Genomic DNA, 19,745 nt, shown 5'->3' on the forward strand with positions numbered 1-19,745 from the left:
TAGATTAACAAATGAGTAAAAAGAACTAAAATAAACCAAAGCAGTAAATTCGACTTTTGCAATACATTATTTAACAGTACCACACATAAATAAATCAAGTTTGAAAACGCTAATTTTCTAAATAATTTATACAAATTTTCCTCTTCTGTTCTCAATCACATTGAAATTTTCAGTCTGCAATAGTTTAAAAATTAGGGTTAAAAGCTTTAATTAAGAATCTTGCTTTTTGTTGAAAACAGGAATATAAATAAATTATAAAAATTTTATTTTTGAAAGTAATCTAATAGGTATGTGTAATTTTTTAACTCAGATTATTTATTATACCGAGTTTGATTAATCATTTCAGGAAAACGATTAAGAAAACTCGGCATAAAAAGTTAACAAAATCCACTTCTCGAAACTCAACTCGTTACAGAATACCAGAAATTTCACCCTTTTGTGACATTATTCTTGAGAGTGCTAGACTTAAATAAATTATTGGCTGTAAAAATGCTAAATTTTATCGTGATTGAAAAGCTTTTTAGGGGAAAAAACAATTAAATCCTTGCTTTTCGCTAAAAATGTAAATTTTTCATCGTAGAATTTGGATTCTCTACTAAATCACAAATTAAAATTTATAAAAAATCGATGATTTTAGAACTAGGAATAAGGACCTTTTTATACAGGGTAAGCAAAAATTGAAACCAAGCATTTTTAATTTATATTATTTGCGTCTACAAAAACATTGTGTAGCACTTTATAAAATAAGATCGTTATTTAATTTTTTTTTGAGTTTTGCATTTTATTTAAGAGAAATTTTTTTCGACATACCTAAATTAAGATTCATTAGATTTGGATTCAAATTTTTATAGTACATATATACATATGTTGCAATTAAAAAATAAATAAGAGTTATTATACTTTAAATATAAGAGCAAACATTTTTTTTTAATACTACTTTAAAATTAACAAACTTTTTATACTTATGTTGAGAACGGACAGCAAAAGATTTGTATAGTACTTACTTTATTATCTTTATCTTTTTTATTATCTTTCCAATTCGAAGGTCAAAATTTCTGTTCATGAAACAAAAATTAATTGTGTAAATCCTGAGATAAAAGTTTGATTTTTTTGCTGGAAATTGCTGAAAATTTGTAGCCCAAAATACGGAATTAACAGTTTTTAACTAATTTGATTACTGATTTCATTAATAATATTTGAAATTTTTCCTTAGAAAGAGTTTTTTTTTAATTCTAAAATTAAACTACCCGAATGCTCCTATGAACTTCCTTTATTTGAAGTGACAGAAATTTCAAGCTTCTATTCCTGTTATTCCACAATTACGGTCGCAGCAATTGCACCATTGATTACCATTAAATTTGCAATTTATTGACACGACTGTAGTTTAATTTCGTGCCACGTCTAAATTTACTCAATTCATGTTCAATTTTCCAAAGTGCATATCGCAACCCAGAATTTTCATCGAAAACAAAGCAATTCCTTAACAGCCAACATCGACTCCAGTTTTCCGGAACACAATTTATTTCCCGCACTTGCATCGATTCTGTGCACAAAGACCTCCGTCGATAAATTATGCAGCCAACAATACACAAACCGCGAATTTTCGGGTAATCCCCCACTTTTTCGTGCTTTGTCGGTTCGTGCATTAACATGCAACGACATGAACGTTTTACCCGGAAAAATAAATATCGCAATAACTACCGTAATTTTATCATGAGGTGAGAAAAGAAAAATAAACGTGTTTGCGAGCTCGTAAAAGAGTGTTATTTATCTGGAAAGTAGCGAAATGGAGGTTTATTTCTGTTGTGATATGATTAGTTTCGGTAGCGTTAAGCGCATTATGAATGCAGGAGATCGTTTCGAAGCATTTCAAATACAATTTCGATCACATGTTGATTACAAAGTGATTATAATCAAATTCGATGTTATTAATGGTTGTATCCGAACGAATTAATTGATTCAATATTTGTAACGTTCGAGAGCACGGAATTCAATTGGATTAGAGTGATATATGTCTTTAATATGAACAAATTTTGGTCGAAGTGTTATTCTTGGAAAATTAACTTACTGTCAAAAGCTACAAGGTGTGATTTTACTCGAAATGTATTAAGTCAACAATGTTTTCGTTGACAGCTTAGCTGCATATATTTTACTTATGAGAGAACTTGTGTACATAAAGCTTAAAGCTGCCAACACTAACACTGATACTGTTAATGTTGTTTTACGATGTGGAGAGTATAGTGGAGTCTGTCTTATCATATCACACTGGTACATCGGGTCAGGACTTGCGGATTTTCCCACAGACGGTCACGAAATTATTCGAGCGGTGTTGTTTCAAGCAACGAAATGTGACGTATAAATTTGTAATGTGAGCTTAAATAAATAAAAAAGCACAAGAATATGTGTTTTTACTGTTTTAAGAAAAGTTCCACCAAATAGCAAGGAACAACTTTTTTCATACATTTTGCCAAGTTTTCTTAATATATTTCTCTAATCTAGTCTGGAGACCAGTAACACTAAGTAAATTTTAAAAGAAAAAAAAAGTAGAAATTGTTTAAAAAAAGAAGGAGTGGCCGAAATTGTAGGCAAATTGGGTTTAGTAGACTGAGTGAAAAATGTGTATGCCAAGTATAAGGAAATTTAATCTGAGGACTTAATAAAAGAAAATGAGGAGATTGAGTTACGGTAATAACAAAGTTTAGGGTCAAAGAACTCAGGTAACTAGATTCGGAGTGAAAAAAAAAACAGATTAAAACAGCAAAAATATAAAATGGGTGAAATTGTAATTAATAAAAATAGTTTTCAAAGAATAAGAAATATTAGGTGTAATTAAGAGCTAGCTGATTTACTTTATAGAACATTTAATTATCTATAATCAAATTTAAATGTGTGACTAATTTCACGTTTAAGTATGCAAAAATTAGCCCAGAATTATCCTTGTTTGTTACCTTCTGTTGTATTTTTAATTTTATTGAAACAAACCACACTTTTTTTTCAAAAATATGTACAATATTGAAAAATTTTGTCAAAATCTAGATCAAAATTTGAATAATTTTAATCACTATAGTAAATTAGTAAATGCCGATCTAATCTTTTGGAGGCCGGAGAAGTAGTCATTACATCCCGTGGTCGGAAAATAATTTGTGAGAGAAGCTACGAGCAGATCAAATAACAAAAACTCAATTTGTTTGCATAGCAACTATGTCAATGCATCAACTTTGAGAGAAAAACAGATATTTTAATTTTTAAACTAAATATGATTGTGAATAAAAAAGCAAACAAACCTCGATGGTAATGCAATTACCGCTCGGACTCTATCAAACCTGCGATAATATCATATTTACCAGCTCGTATGAAATATACTACTTGTGTCAAACCCATTAAATTAATAATAATCGATTTTTTATATGTAGTTTGAATTTTGGTTGCATATTTCCGGCTACCTATTTATCATTATTATCATTGTTTAAAATTCTTAATTTTATTCTTCTTATAATTAAAATTTTTTGTCTTCGAATTTTTTTATGGACTACTTTAGAAAATATTCTTTTTCTTTCCTAAGCAGAACTTATTGTCTGATATAAAAGTTTTGTTTTATTTTTTTTCATCAATTTTTTTTCGACTGAGAACATAACATACCTGTTCTATTAGGAATATTTCTTATACAAGTATTCTTTTATATTATTTATTTTATACACTTATTTATTGTTTTATTTCATATTTAACTTCATTACCATATACAGAGCGTCCGGAAAGTCGCGCACCTCCGTTACACTGTATCATCGGGCGGTGCGCTAGACAAGAAAAATTAAAAAAAAAAGTTATCTATAAAAAGTTCGAAGTTATGAGAGTTTAAATTTTGTACTTTGACTCTATTTATTTCTGTTAGAAAAATAATTTTCCAAGTTTTTTGCTACAGGCTATTAGAAGAGGAAACAAAGAAGCACTATCCTAAATTGTAACTCTGTTCAGCGTTATTTGTGGCTTTTATGGGCAAAATTTTTGTACATTCACTAAATAATTATGAAAAAACATATACAAGATTATCAGTATCATTAAATAGACATAAAAAATGTCAAATGTCAATTTTTTTTTGACAAATAGAATTTTTTAAACATTTTTTCAGTACTCTGGAGGACTAACCAATTACTTCCTTTCAAGGAGGTGCACGACTTTCCGGACACTCTGTATTTAAAATTTTATTACTATGATAATTGAAATTTTCTAAATAGATTTTATTTTAAGGTATTTAAGAATTTTATTGCTGCTTCGAGCTTGTTTTTATAACAATTTCTGAATTTAGTAAAATTTCTGATTCAATATTAATGTTGGAAAGAAATTTGAAGTTTTATATTATTATAGTATAAAACTCTTTTTGTCTCAGTAGTTAATTATATATTTATTTATTTTTTATTTTTTATTTCTTTTGTATTTTATCAGTATTGTTTTCTAAACAGTACTTGCTGTTTCATTTAATTAGAAACTAAATAATTTAATGTGCTTCATTAAAGTCGAGGTAACCATCTACTAATATAATTTTTATCAGCATCTCCACCACCATATTCCCAGTACACGTAAGTTAATTGTTCATAATTTAACAGCGATGTATAGAGCTTAATTACAAGTTAATGCTCTAATCTAATCGATAATTACATTAACTGGTAAGTACTCTCACCATCAAGTAGAAATATTTAAATAACAATAACTTTCCCAAGCATTAAACTTTAATAAAACTGTGTGTAAGACACAGTAATTACAAATGTATTACATAAAAATAACAAATTACTCTACTTGTGCAATTGCTATAGGAAACTCGAGCAATGTTGCGCAATTTCTTCAATTTATTGTTTTGAATCCTGTTTGTGCAACAAATCAAACACAGCAATACCCAGGGTTTCCTGATTCTCTAGAGTGCTATGTGCAGTAACTAATTTTATTCAATCTTTGAGGACAATTAGGTAATCACTAGCGGTCAGGCTAATTTCACTGAATTACATTCTATTGATCACAAATATAAACCAAATTTGTCTTCCTAGCCATTTTTATATACAGTGAGCGGCAAAATTATGGAATAATCTTATTAAAACTGAAAATATTTTGTTTTGGCAAAAATGCTCGAACGGTTAATTTTAATAAGTAAGATTATTTCATAATTTTGCCACTCACTGTATATTTAAGAATTCTTCAAGATATTTTGGTCCATTTACATAACATCCTGTCTTTTTGAGAAGGTTGGACCCGGTGTCAGTGACCAGTAAATGTCAAATAATTCCCGATTAACCTCTGAAAACTTATCTAATTGGGTTCTATGCCACCTAATCTTGGTCCTTGGTGTTGCAAAACCCGATATTTCTCACCGGACCGCTGATGGAAGACCTCATTCGCTAACAATGCGTTCTCACCGCCGGAGAAGAGCCGCTGATATAACTTCCACCTCGATATTCCTGCTTAATTTTGTTCAGTTAATACGGAGGCAACTTGGTGTGTGCTCTAGATAATGTTTGTTTACTCGCGATGATAAAACTTTAATTTTTCGAAACAATGTTCCAGTGCAGCACTGATCAATTCTTCCGGTTGGCGCGTGCTCCATTTCCGGATAATTTAAATGAACGGTGCGGAAGCCTTATTTATTCTTGAATTAATTATTTGCCGGCTAATTGAACTGTCTCCACATTTAGGCAATTTGCGACACGTGGATAACTTATTTATGTTTATAAAACGAATTCGCAATGTATGCTTTATCAGATTAGATCCTTTTTATTTATTACTTGGTGGATAATTAATTCGTATTGATTTTGATCAATGGTAGAAATATTGTGAAAATGTGGAACAAAAAAGGACGGTACAGGATACATCCAAATAAAAAGGTACACAATCTAATTAATTTTTAGTTTACATTCAATTATCTCTTGCAAAATTTCTTCTATTTTTAATTCACATCAAGCCTGAGAAACATTTTCGTTACCATATTCCATTATATAATAGTGTAATAAACTGTAAAATACCTTGTAGGAGATAAAATCTGGTAATTTTCAATTTGAAGAAATCATTTTTTTAATTACATTTTAAATGTAGAGCATTTGCGCTCCCTTAATTATTAATTATCCGAGTCCGGGTATAAAACCAAATTGCGATATAAATTAACGTCCGGATTGCACTTTTTCTTTCCTAAGCTCAAAGTGAATTTAAAATGACTTCCAATTTTGTTTAAAATGGATGCCGTTTGATGTCTAATTTTGTTGTATGTTGTCTACAATAGACAATTTTAAAAGAATAGCTTGAATAAAGTAGCAGAATGCAACGCTCTAGTTGAATTTAGATTTTATTTTCAGATACGTTTGTACATAGTAACACTTTTTATTTATAATTCAGAAAGGAAGACTTTTATCTCTATAAATTTACGTAACAAGTTTAGTGTCGTCACATTGGATTTTCTGTGTAAACGAGAAAATTAAACAGATCTTTATTTGGATTTCGAGCAAAATCTGTTTGGCTTTGAGGATATATTTCAACAATGAAATATATTGTAATAAATTAAGAGACAGAAATTAATTCTGTTTTTTTTTAATTAAAAAATATCACCATTTTCACATTATGAAAAGTTTTCTTGTAAATGTCTAAAAATACAAATTTTAACGTAAAAATAAGTGTGCATTTCAAAATTTTGAAATATTTTTCTTCAAACGTTGAGAAAGAACGATTATAACCAAAATCTTATAAATATTAAAAATATTGGAATATGCAAATGAGAAAGAGAAAAATGTAATTGTGCTACATTACTAAGATTTTGATTTTAAGCGGAAATAAATAACTTGCATGATAAGGAAGGAGAATTTAAAATAAGTTAGAATATTGCACCAAAGCTCATAAAGTTTGGGAAAATTGTAAAATATGTAACAAAATGTAAAAGTTACCAATTACATACGTATACTTATCTTCGTAAAAAATTAAAAGTTTTGAAAAGAATTATAAGAGAAACTTAAAACCAGAAAAATAATTTTGAGAGACAATATTACGATTATAAAAACTTAATAACATTGTTAATAACCTAGTGTAAAGATTACCCAAAAAATTGAAAAAGCAAACGATTTAATGTAGGACAATTGCTAGGATTATAAAATAGTATATTAAAAAACAAGTTTCATAAGACCAGTCTTGAAGCACGAATTTAAGTTCAAAAAACGAGTGACGTAAAGAATGAGTTTCTTCAAGGTTTCACAAAACGAGTTTTTTTATACTATTTTTTGTAATTTTTTATGCCAAAATTTTTTTTACTTGAACCGATTTAGGGATTGTTGTGACGTTTGGTAAAATCTTAATTTTAAAAATGAAAAATTGATCTACACCTTTTGATTATTAAGACATCGCACATGTCTATGTCTATTAGAGAATCAAAATGGAGGAAAATTACAAAAAATTATTTAAAAATTTCCGAAGGATTTTTTTGAGTTTTGATCTTTTTGAAGAAAAACTTTAAATTTTAAGATTTTGAAAAATAAAAGTGTACGTGATATTGCCTTACAATAAAATAAATTTGAGCTAAAACTACAAAATATTGACATAGGAATTTTTACAAACATTTAATAGATGTTCAGTACCTACATGCACAAATAGCTTTGTTATCCACACAAAATAGAAAAATCTCTTATAACGTAATCGTATTTCAGTTGTAATTATTTTTTTTTTACAATTCAAAATAAAAAATTTCGATTAGCACATTTTTTATACATTCCTGCATGCATTTGCAATTAGGGGTCTATAAATCTGTCGCTACCACTTGTAATTAACAGAACTAAAAAGTAAATTTGTGTTGGTAGAAACAGAAAAAGCAATATATGCATGAAGTTAACGAAGCTGCAAGCTGTGCATGCATTTTTTGCCTGAAAACTACATAGAGGTGTTCATAAATTCAAAATATGCAAATACATTTAAAAATTTACAATTCCAAATGCAAAATTTCAAACGTGAATATTTGTTTTAGAAAATGTACTTTAAGTTAATAACCCATACGTGTCAGAGTTGGAATTTAAGAAGTTTCCGTGTCGGTTTGATCCCTTTAGGGGAGACTTTTGACGGTTTCTTGATGCAGCCATAAGAGGATTCACTGTTTATAAAAATGGAAGAGAGAATTTCATTACTTCCACATAAAGAATCTTCTCGTTATATTGAATAATCGAGTGAATTTATCACGCTTTAATTCCAGCACAAAATGAAATTTTATGCGGAAAGCAGAATGTGACTCTAAGGACGAAAATTTGTCAGCTTTCATCACCAATATTGAATCGTAAATAGCAATTAAAAACATCGATTTTCGATTGATGTGTCGACAAGGGACTTTTTAACGTTTTGTCGCTTGTAAAGAGGATAATGATGTGGAATTGTTCACTAATCAAGACAAACAGTTTTTGTCCAACTGTCAGTAACTCAATGTAAATTACTTAAAGTTGGCACTCACTTAGTCGCTTTTATAATTTAGCCTCAAATCCGGTTTTATTCCCTACAAACTTAATTTGCTTAAAGATATAATAAAGAATGTTCCGCCTCCAATAAACCGGGATTATTGTAGGATTTGTGGAGAAATTGGCTGGCAGTGGCTCAAAGCGTGCTTTACTTACACTTTTTCTCCAATCTTTTATGTTTTCTTTCCACCCCGAATGACATTTTTATAACTAATTGATTTATATCAGTACACATTTGTCCGACAGGTGCACTAAGTTTACACTCTTGGACATACGAGACCGTGTCATAAATATGCAAATAGCAATTATGTCGAATAATGATTAGCGAGTAACGCTATAAGGCTAATTTGATATTCATTTGATTAATATCCCGATACATGTATTTACTTAAAAATAGTGGGATTACTGATGGGAATTTAGTTCACATTTCCATACAGTTGTACCATTTTATTTAGCAAAACAGCAAACTTTATGATCCCCCAATGAGGCCATATTTTAATTGAATTCCAACGGTGGTTTCTCGAGGGACGCCAGGGCTCCGGAATTGAGGTTGGATGTGGTTTGACAAAACAAAACCGAAAATGGTAGCGCATAATTGAGACATAAATGCACCAAACAAGATTTTTAGGTGTTTATTACAAAATGGTGAAATGGCTTATTTTGCACCGTAAAGTTTTACTTTTTAATATACATCTGTCAAATGTTACTTTTTTGTACACATATGTCAAACACTACTTTTTTGAGACTGATCTGTCAAAAACTATTTCATGAACACGTTATAACCTACCTATAGGGCAGTTTTGCAACTACAGATTTGTCAACAAGAAATTGCCACCTACGAATTTAAGAAAATTTCGTTTTTTTATGTTGTTGGTAATTAGAATTTTCAGAAGTAATTTTGAATGCCTATGGTTGGTTACCCTTTGTTGTTGACAGTTGACGTTTTCTGAGAACCTGCTGTCAACTATCAAATGAATTATACATACAAGCTGACATGTGACTTAAGCTAAATTTTGACATTAGTTGCGATATGTTTTTTTTGGCACCAGAAACCAACCTGACAAAATTTATGGCAACCTATTCACGAATACCCCAAAATCCTAGGCAGTAATTTCTTGCTGATACGACAATACTTTTGCAAAAAATGTCGTTTTTTCAAAAAAAAATTGTTAGTAACCAAATGACCACATTTTTGAATTTTTTTGTGATTATCGCCTAAAAAACGTTGTGTGCACCTCGGCAAAAGCGATTTTTTTGCCTTATTTTAATTGTAGTCTTAAAAAAGATCAAAAGTGATCAAAAAGATTACTTTAACAGCTTTGATACACACATCAACATCACTATTATACAGGCTGTTTCAGAACTCGCAGCCCAGAAAAACATCAAGTAAGATAAGATACCTAGAACATGGAAAAAATGTTAAAAAATCAGACACATCTTTTTACATTTTTTTTCATTTAGTAGTATTTTATCTTACTCTGGCGTGCGAATTTCCAAACACCTTGTATAGAGACAAAGAACATACAACAGAAAATATATTTTCGGAAAAGTAAAAAATTTAGAAACAAAATCGATATTGTGTAACACTATTATAAGGAAAAACAATAAGAAATTGTGTATAATTGATATACAGTTTTTCCAACGTGTGAGACCAAAGAATGATAATTTCGTTTTAAAACTTTTTGAAGCGTTTCTCTGAAATACTTGTAAAACAGATATCGTCGAACCACCGAATGCAACTTTATAATCCTATAAGCTAGAAAATTGCTAAATTTATGGCTCACTAAATGTGAATTCAAACGTCTTTGAAATTAAATAAATTTTCCATTGTTGAAAAGTAATGTAATTTTCAACGTAATAGCATTTACTCTGTATGATCAGTGAAACAGAAAACCAATACTTTGAAAAGCGTATCAAAAACGCAATTTTCATTATCATAAATTACAGAACTTATAATAAAGTTGTGACACGAATAGCGATTACCCTCGACACGTAAACAGTGAATAAATCTTTGATATCGGTATCACCTCAATCCGTATGTATTACGGAAAAAACAAAGAGTCGTAAAAGCCATCTCTCGGATTTATTTGCTTCAAGTTTTCGAGGTTATGGCGTTTGACCTGTGAGAAAACCCATTTCTATCAATCCGTTGTAATTCAAGCCGGACGTTTCTCTCCGGAGATCTTCAAAGTATTTACCATTGTACGCCAACACAAAGCGCTTGTCTCGAAACTTTTCAACTTTTCTGTTCAAATAACTTCCAACTTTGCTAAATTACAATAAAATAACTCCCCCACTCTCTAATTTAAATACTAACGGAATGGTAATAGATATGGTTGAAAGCCACATATTCAACTATCAAAATTTCATAAATGTCTGAAATATTGACACTGACATGCTTGCAATTCCGCTGTCTGCACCAAATGATCTCTATTTCACGGCTGCTGTACTAAATGAACCCGGCAAAAGCAGGAGTTAATAATGCATAAACATTACATCTCGACTAAAGACGACGGATATTAAACAACTAAAAGAGCGGCGCCATATTTCATCGTTATACAAAAACAATCAAAAAAAGGTTTATTTAATTTTATTTACATAGTTGTGAGATTCAGTTTAATTTGATAATAAAATGTTAATAAAATTTCAGAATTTTTTATTCGCAAACGTCACAAAAGTGATCATTTTTATGATTAAATGTCACAATAAGTAAAAGTTTACCTTTCAGCCATGGAGTAAGAACTATATTTTGCGCCTAAGCGTTTTTACTTTTACCATGACATTTACCAATGTTGTCGCTTTCTTATTGTCTCTTTTGCTGCTTTAGCAATTACATTGTACAACGTGGTTCAAAATGATTTTTATCTAGTCACTTATATGGAATTTTTATACATGTAAATTTATCTGTGCCGCTCTACTTTTTTTGAACCAGATAATTTTGTCAACAATGACAACTGTCAATCGAAAAAAAATTACATTTGAGGTTAATTAGGTTCAATATTTTTTAAAGAGGCATCTTTAATTTTACATGTAAAATACATAGACCACTAGATGAAAATCATTTTGAAACACATTGTAGATCTCATGCAATAGTTAGATTAGATTAACACTTTCGAAAATTTTAACACAAATTCCAATATTGACGCTTGATGTTTGTTGACAAGCCTAATTATGATTTCAGTAGTTGCAAAGCATCCTGATTATTTTGTTTATTTACTTGCTAATTATAGTGGCTAAAATAATATCTGTTACTTGGAGTAAAAGTGAGTTTATGTGAGTCAGCCGAATTATTTATTATTTAAGTATTTGCCTTCACCACATAAATTATCATTTTTACCACTATTAACATAATATACTATTGTTGATTTTTTACCTCAAAATGAAAGCAAATTTAGTTACCCTCTTCTTGCAATTAAATATCTGGTTTTGCTCGTAAATAATTTTTTTCATATTCTCTGGGTTCTCTTACATCTTTTGAATATTTTAATGTGCAGTGTAACATACCTTTTAATACGCTTCTTATCCTTCAGTAATAAAATATAAGCTTTCCTCTTTTTTTTTTCATTTTATTCAAGAGCTAAAAGCGTCATATTTATACATCTTATTAATTTTCTCAGATGCTCTTTAAAGGCATGAATATTTGATAGGTAGAACCTCTTTCATTATTTTTATTTTTTTAATGGAATTTGGAATTTGGATTATACCGGATTTAACGTATCTAATCGAATTTTACAATTTTTTTTTAATCAACAGTTTACGTCCAGTTCTATTGATCTGCATACTTCATTTTTTATTTCTAAGATTTAATTTTTATTAATTTTTTACACAATTTTTTATTGTTTCTGAAAATTTAAGTTGCACTTTTTGTCAGTTATTTGCCTGTTGTCGTGCTTTAATAGATTTCAAGAATGTTGCTTTATGATAGAATTATTTTTGATTCTTTTTTAATAAAATACCCAAAAAGATAAAATACTTATAAAATTTGTATTATTTTAATGTTAATTATAAATTAAATTAAGAGTAAACCTCAAATGTTACTAAAAGAAAAGAAACGAAAAAAAAAACCTTTGGAAATCGGATAATTGGTGATTTTTTCTTATCTGAAATGTCTGCATTTTTTCTGACAATTTTATGTGGCTTAAAATATCTTTTAAACTTTTTTACTAAAATTTTAAATGAATTAACATTGTGGTTTATTTACCTCAAATTTCCATTCACGCCAAACATTAAAAATCCAATTTTTCGAGTTTAATGAATAGAACGTTTGTCCACTCACACATTACCCACGCTCCGTTTTATACTGATCGTAAAATTTTTAACACGATAACGATTTTTTAGCAATTAACCTGAGCTAATCAAATATTTATTTAAAAAGCTAAAAGCTTGTTTCCATTCCAAATTACAAACTGATAAAAAATAAAACGCACAAAAACACAAAGATGACGCTTTTTGTCTTACTCATTTTAAATTCACCGCACATTTTTGGTCTGATTTAAAACGCAATTTGTCTTGTAGATTTCGCAAAGTTGGCTCCCACATACGCTTAAACATTGATTTCTGTGTCTTCTTTTATTTATCGGAATTTGCAAAAGTGGTCAATTCTGGTGGATGCGCCGGGCGAATCCTATTAAAGGCTGCAAAATAAATTGCTTTTCTATTTTCTCTTGTGCAAAATGTAATTCTTTACTATTTTCCGCTTTAATGAATACCTAGACTTCAGTTGCTTCAAGTGAATTTTATTAATGATAACACTTTAATTACAGGTACCTGTAACGTTGTGCACACTAGGGGTTGGAGCAACTTTCGGGGAATCAATCCTTCAGGATCTGCCCAGGGATACAACGGTTGTTACGCAAACAACGTGTGAATTGCTCCGGGTCGAACAACACGATTTCAAACTTATATGGGAGGTAAGGAAGTCACTTAAGGGCTACTTTCGGCCATCGATACGTTGATAAAAATACATTAGGGCCAACGAAGCAACAATGTGAGCGATTTCACGTTTTTATTGTTTGAGTTGAGTGTGAGCGTAAATGCCGACATTTTTGTTTAATGGTCCAGCGAGACGAGTGATAGCGTTGTAAATAGAGACAATTTTGTTAAAGTTAAGCACAGTGAAGCTGTTGTTTGGTTTACATCCTTCAAGTGCTTGCAGAATCAATATTTGTTAGTCTTACTTCTTCTGTTCGTCTCCGCGTTGCAATTAGCTCGTTTCTCATTACTCATTACTTTTATTGTGCTGTTACTGCATTGTTAGAAATTACTGTTGTTTTATTCGCCGCACTCATTGTATCGAACCTTCGCATTTTTATCAATACCGTTTTTCTATTGTTGTGTCGAGTATTTTTCTATAGGTTTATCTTTATTTGAAGCAAAAATCATTTTATTATTATTTGTTTAAATAATTATAAAATTGGGTAATAATACGTATAATTCGCAAACACTGACTTTAGTTTCCATGTTTTTAATTGTCTATTCTTCATTTTTTTTCCACTTTTTTCTTATTTTCCCAAAGTTGCTAGATAAACTTTTTATGTTCAGATTCCAAAATTCCAAAATTTCTAAATTTTAATTTGAATTTGAGTTTAAGATTTGAATTTCTCATACTGTTCTCATGCCTTTTTATTTTTTATTTTTTTTAACTTTTACATTTCCAAAATTTCTAAGTTCTAATTTAAATTTGAGATTTGAATTAATTATCTCAAATTTTTCTGCGTTATTATTAATGCTCTTAAATATGTTTTTATATCTTCACGTTCATACTATGTTGTCATAACTTTTTATTTTTTATCAATTTTTACATTTTCAGTTTTTATACATATTATGTTTCTCCCATTTTTATATTTTTTGCGATCTCATGTTTATTTACATTTTTATTTTTTATAATCTCAGAAAATTAAACTTCTTGTTGGATCCTCTTGGTATGGAAATGATGAACACAATCATAATTTAACCCGATACATCAAACTTTTATTTTTAATACAACGCGTTTCAACCACAAAGTGGTCAACCTCAGGTGAGGATAAAACTATGTAGTTTTGAAACGCGTTGTGTTAAAAATAAAAGTTTGGTGTTTCGGGTTAAATTGTGTTTGTGTTCATCAGAAAATTAAATTATGGTTTTTACATCTTTAGTTTTTTACGCCTTTTCGTCACTATATTGTTAGTGTGGTAGTTACATACTCTTGTTTTATTTTTTCCTAAAAGAAACTTTCGATTTTTTGTTTTTTCACTGGTTTTTTATTTTCTATTCCGCAAAATTCTTATAACTTTTATTTAAGTTTTTATACAGGGTGCGCCAAAACTTGCGCTTTAGAGAAAAATGGCATGTAAGGTAAGATAACAGGAACATGGAAAAAATGTTTAAAAAATTCTATCTGAAAAATTTTAAAATTATGAGAGTTTAAATTTTGCACTTTCACTCTATTTGTAATGGAAAAATAATTATCTTACTTGAAATTTTTCTCTGGGGCGCGAGTTGTGACATAGCCCTGTAAACATAGGGTGTTCCGACCCTACATTAAAAGTATCGGGAGTCACGGCAATGATATTGGGACGTTTTATTTAGAAAAATTGATATTGATTGGATATTTGAATTTCTTCAAACGTTACGTAAAATTTTGGGGGCTTCTTAATTATTTTTTTCAATAATGAATTCACCAAAAGAAAGATCATACCTTTCTCTTTTAAATACCCAAATACGATTTAATAATATGTAAAAATTGAAAAGTTATCGATTTTTCAAGAGAAAGGTTCAAATTCAAAAATTTCCAAACGGACTAAAAATTTCAAAAACGGCTGAACTTAGTTATAGGAGAGGTCGATATTAACTCTTAAGTCAACGTATCCAAAAACGCAATGAAAACATAGCTTTCTAGTTGACCGGAAGTGCCGCCATTTTTAAAACATTTTCATTGACCTAACCTGGCTAAGTACAAATTTTTAGATAAATATCATTCTCAGAACTCCCAATACTTGGAATGTGGGGTTTACCGGAACGGCCCTGTATTTATTTAAACAATTTTAAATAAAAATACACTGTATTCCTTAAAATGTTACTATGAACAAGCTTTATAAAAATTACATTTAATAATCGATTTGACCGTTTTTAAATCGGTTCGTAAATTATAAATATATGCCAATTGGATTTTTGCAACTGTGTTTTAGTCGAAACTGATAAAAATTTAATGATGTGCTGTTTTTATAAAGCTTACAAAGATATGTCATTTGATAGATAGAAAAAGCTTGTTTACAATAAAATTTATTAATGAATTGTTTGTTATCGACGAATGACCTACAAAAGTAGCGTCTAGATATTTTGTTTATTTAGACTAAGTCATGCATTCCATGTTTTTTACTTTATTTAATTTAAACAAGTCGTATTTATGCTTATTCCGACGAAAATCAGTTGGAATCTAAGTAAAATAAATTTTGTTGAAAGTTTCGCTTAAATTTTAAGTAGAGAACCTAATTATTTAGATTGCTTGCAACTCGTCTGGGAAGTAATTACAGTTTCGAGTGGGAATATTTTAAGATAACCATTGAAGCAACTTAACGTGTTTTGTGAAACTTAATTACCGACATTAAGAAACGCGTCTTTTTCCAATTGTCCATCAATTTTATCCGAATATTTACGGTTCAGTCGAAAAGTTTCATCGTGAAAATATTTGCATTTGCGATAAAAGCAAGGCCATTTTATTTTTGGCTAATGTCGAATAATTTCTATCTTATCAGATCATTATTGTGAACACACGAATGTCAACTAACTTGGCACTGTTCGAGCTTTCGGACAGAATTAAAACAATTAGATGAGCAAGAATTTGTGCTAAATGTGGTCGCTTTCTTGTTTGCAGAAGAACAAGGAGTTGATGAACGACTTGGTGTCCAACTGCAAGCTCAAAAACGGTGAGTAAAAGCTCGATTTCATAATTATCTAAGCTAGATTGATGCGAATTAACGCAACTAATCAATCAAAATCTCCCAAACTCGAAACTTCCAAACTGGATTTTCGAAGGCACATCATCCTCGGAGGATTTATTAGTCGCTTTTTATTGTGGCCGTTTCCTGACGAACTAAAATGTGGAAGAACATTTTTGCCAGAGTCAATAACGCGGCGAAATGACCAAGAAGTAGCAGAGTTGGAACAATGAACTATATTGAATCAATAGTCGTCAAGCTTTCTTGCTATTAGTCGCCATTATTCTCGGAAAAAATTGCCAAAATTTGGGTTAAATTCCCCCACTGATGAGGCTCTTCTAATCTAATAATTTATTGTTTGCTGTACATCCAAATTAAGTGCGTGACTCGTGGAAAGCCCATGCGGGGGTGACTTATGACTAATTCCTCCAACAACCCTCCCGCGACTAATTAGTTTCATCATCCGATGAAATTGTGAACCAGTTTGGTTCAGTTTCTAGATGGTGTATTACGCGACAGTTTGCGACTACGTTTTTGAGCTAAAGAAGTTTTATTACGCCATATGAAGTGCACTACATTGTACGAATTTTATGTGTCTAGACGCTAAATTTATTTATTCGGCCACACAGCAATTGGGAAAATTCAAGGAGTGTTCCCGGAATTTATATAGCGTTGTGTTCCATGCAAGGTATTGAAATAAAATTTATATTTTGACGTTTATGGCTCAGAAAATTTTAGGAATGATGAGCTGGCTTCGACGTGCCACCACAAAATTTTGCAACTTTGGGACTAAAGCTGTCGCTTCACAAAAATTGCACTCCCTTTGTTCTATTTGTCAAACTTTGCATACCATTATTCTAGTTTCCTTTCAAGCTATCACTTCTTTATGTATTATTTTCTTTGTATTGAAAATTCTAATGAATACAATTCTTGGAGAAGTAGTGAATCGACTTTTTTAACTAAACAAAGCCAAGTCTGAAAGTCTAAATAAAGGCAAGAATAAGCGTAAAGTTTAAGGTAATTAATCTGCTATAGCTGTTTTTTATATAAAATCAAAAAATGGCCCAATTTCGCCGCAGGATTGGCAATTTTTTATCATAATTATAAAAAATCGATGAACTGGCACACGGGTGTCAGTAACAAATTGCTTGTTTTAATCTGGAAGCCTTGCATATTTCATGAGGAAATTATTAATTACACCCTCAGGTATGTATCAAAACTAGAGTAGTATTTTTTCGTCGTTGTGGGAGTTTGGGGAGTTATTACACTAAGAAAGGACATTGGTGTAGGAGCTTTAACAATAAAAGTATTAATTAGTAATAAAAGCTTTTTCTGGTTGAAATATGATTCTCTTTGTAAAACCTTCAATGCGTAAGAACTCGCCATTCAAAAAACAAAAAGCCAAACACTAATTATTACGAATTCTGAAATGGGAAAATACGAAAAAAAAGGCGTTAAAGACGAAGCGAGGCTGATTAAAACTTAAAAATTTGAAAAAAAAAATAGTGAAATGAAAATAAGCAATTGTATTCAACTGACAAATGTAAAAAATGAAAGGTTTCCTATGTGACAAATTAAAACACTAACCCCACTACCAAATACTTGAAAAAAAATGGGTGAATTGAGTTTAAAACTAAAAAAAATTATCAAATATTTTTCAATTCAAAATTCAATAATGTGAAACCTGAAAAATGTGAGTGAAAACAAAAACACATAAAAAAAGAATTCAAAAAATTAATAACAGTAATTCAAGTTAAAACCTTGGGTCGTCGGATAATCTAAAACCCTCTTAAATTTCATTCGAAAATTTGCAAAAACTACATATATTTATTTTGCACTCAATGTTAAAGAGTTATCTACTGTTTATACTTTATCAACTAATTTCAGTAGATAAAGTAGTTTTTTATCGTCTACTGAAAAAAAAAAATTTTCATCTACTGTTTATATTCAACAAATTCTGTTAGGTGAATACAAAATAAATATATTTATTGAAACGTCTAAAAGTAATATAAACGTGTGTTATAATCAAATTTGAAACTATAAAAGAGCAAATTACAAAAACTTTTTATTCACTTTTATTCCAGACCGAGAATAAAGAATAACACTATAATTAGCAAGTAAATGAACAAAATAATCAGCACGTTTTGCAACTCATAAAATCATGACAACGCTTATAAACAAACACTACACTTTAGAATCAGAATTTGTTAAGATTTTTGTATTTATTAATTTCACTAGTGCATGACTAGTGCAATAAGTAGTGCAAAATGTCGAATGCTGACAATTTACAATGTACCTCTTCAGAAATCGCTGAAGCAGCGAAAGGCACAAAGAGAACATTGGTAAATATCATGGTAAAAATAAAAACGCTTAGGAGCAAAAATAGAATTTTTACTGAAAGGTAAAACTTTTATTTGTGACATTTAGTCATAAAAGTAGTCACTTTTTTGACGTTTGCGGATAAAATGAGTCTAAAAACCTGAGATATTTTATAAATAAAGAAACATTTTATAAATCATGTAGGAATACAAAACTTTAAAAAAATATATGATTGAAATGAATCTGAGCATAACATCACAAAAAATTTGTTTAAAACACCTGATTTAAGCTAATTTTTGTATTTCAATTTTGAAAATTTGAAAAACTTCGTGAAATCTTCATTATTTCGCAACTATAAATAAAAACTCACCAAAAACTTGCTAGAATTTTTATTAGAATGCTCAAATAATCCAGAACTCATAAAGCTAAGGAAAAACAATAAATACCTGGTTGCGCACATCCCTAACACTGGATTATCGGGGACAAGAAATATGTTAAAAAAATCTATCTATAAAAATTTGGAAGTTATAAGAGTTTAAATTTTGCACTTTGACTCTATTTATTTATTTTGTTTTTGTTGGAAAAATAATTTTTTACGTTTTTTTGCTACAGGCTATTAGAAGAGGAAACAAGGAAGCTGTATCCTAAATTGCAACTCTGTTTAGAGTTATTTGTGGCTTTTATTGGCACAATTTTTGTACCTTTACGAAATAATTATAAAAAAAACTTATACAAAATCATCAGTATCAGATGAAGATTTCTTAAACATTTTTTCAGTACTCTGAGGGACAACCCAATTACTCTCTTTCAGAGAGATGCGCGGCACCCTAAGAAATGAAAAACCTAAATATAACTGCTTCAAAATACCTAAATATTTTTTTTTAAAGAAACATGAAAACCTAAAAAACACAAGGTAAATTGAAGTTAAAGGTCTTAAAAACAAGTTTAAGCGAAAATTTGTCAATTTGAAAACCTTAATAAATCAACACCCCAACAAATTAATATCGGAAATCCGTATTTGAAACCTAAAACCTAAACGAAACTAAATCAA

At 29.8% G+C, this 19,745-nt stretch overlaps 1 protein-coding gene across 1 annotated transcript in view; it reads left to right on the top strand.

The window, feature by feature from the left end:
• Positions 1-19,745, top strand: part of LOC123010954 (rap guanine nucleotide exchange factor 4) — a 68,631-nt gene that overhangs the window by 33,943 nt on the left and 14,943 nt on the right. The window contains exons 4-5 of the mRNA XM_044408173.1: positions 13,223-13,369; positions 16,312-16,363. Of these exons, the coding sequence (XP_044264108.1) occupies positions 13,223-13,369; positions 16,312-16,363 (199 nt within the window). The remainder of the gene's footprint in view (positions 1-13,222; positions 13,370-16,311; positions 16,364-19,745) is intronic.

Source organism: Tribolium madens, unplaced genomic scaffold (assembly GCF_015345945.1).
Source record: "Tribolium madens isolate multiple individuals breed KSU strain unplaced genomic scaffold, Tmad_KSU_1.1 Scaffold_19;HRSCAF=116;Tcas5.2_LG9, whole genome shotgun sequence".
NCBI lineage: Eukaryota > Metazoa > Arthropoda > Insecta > Coleoptera > Tenebrionidae > Tribolium > Tribolium madens.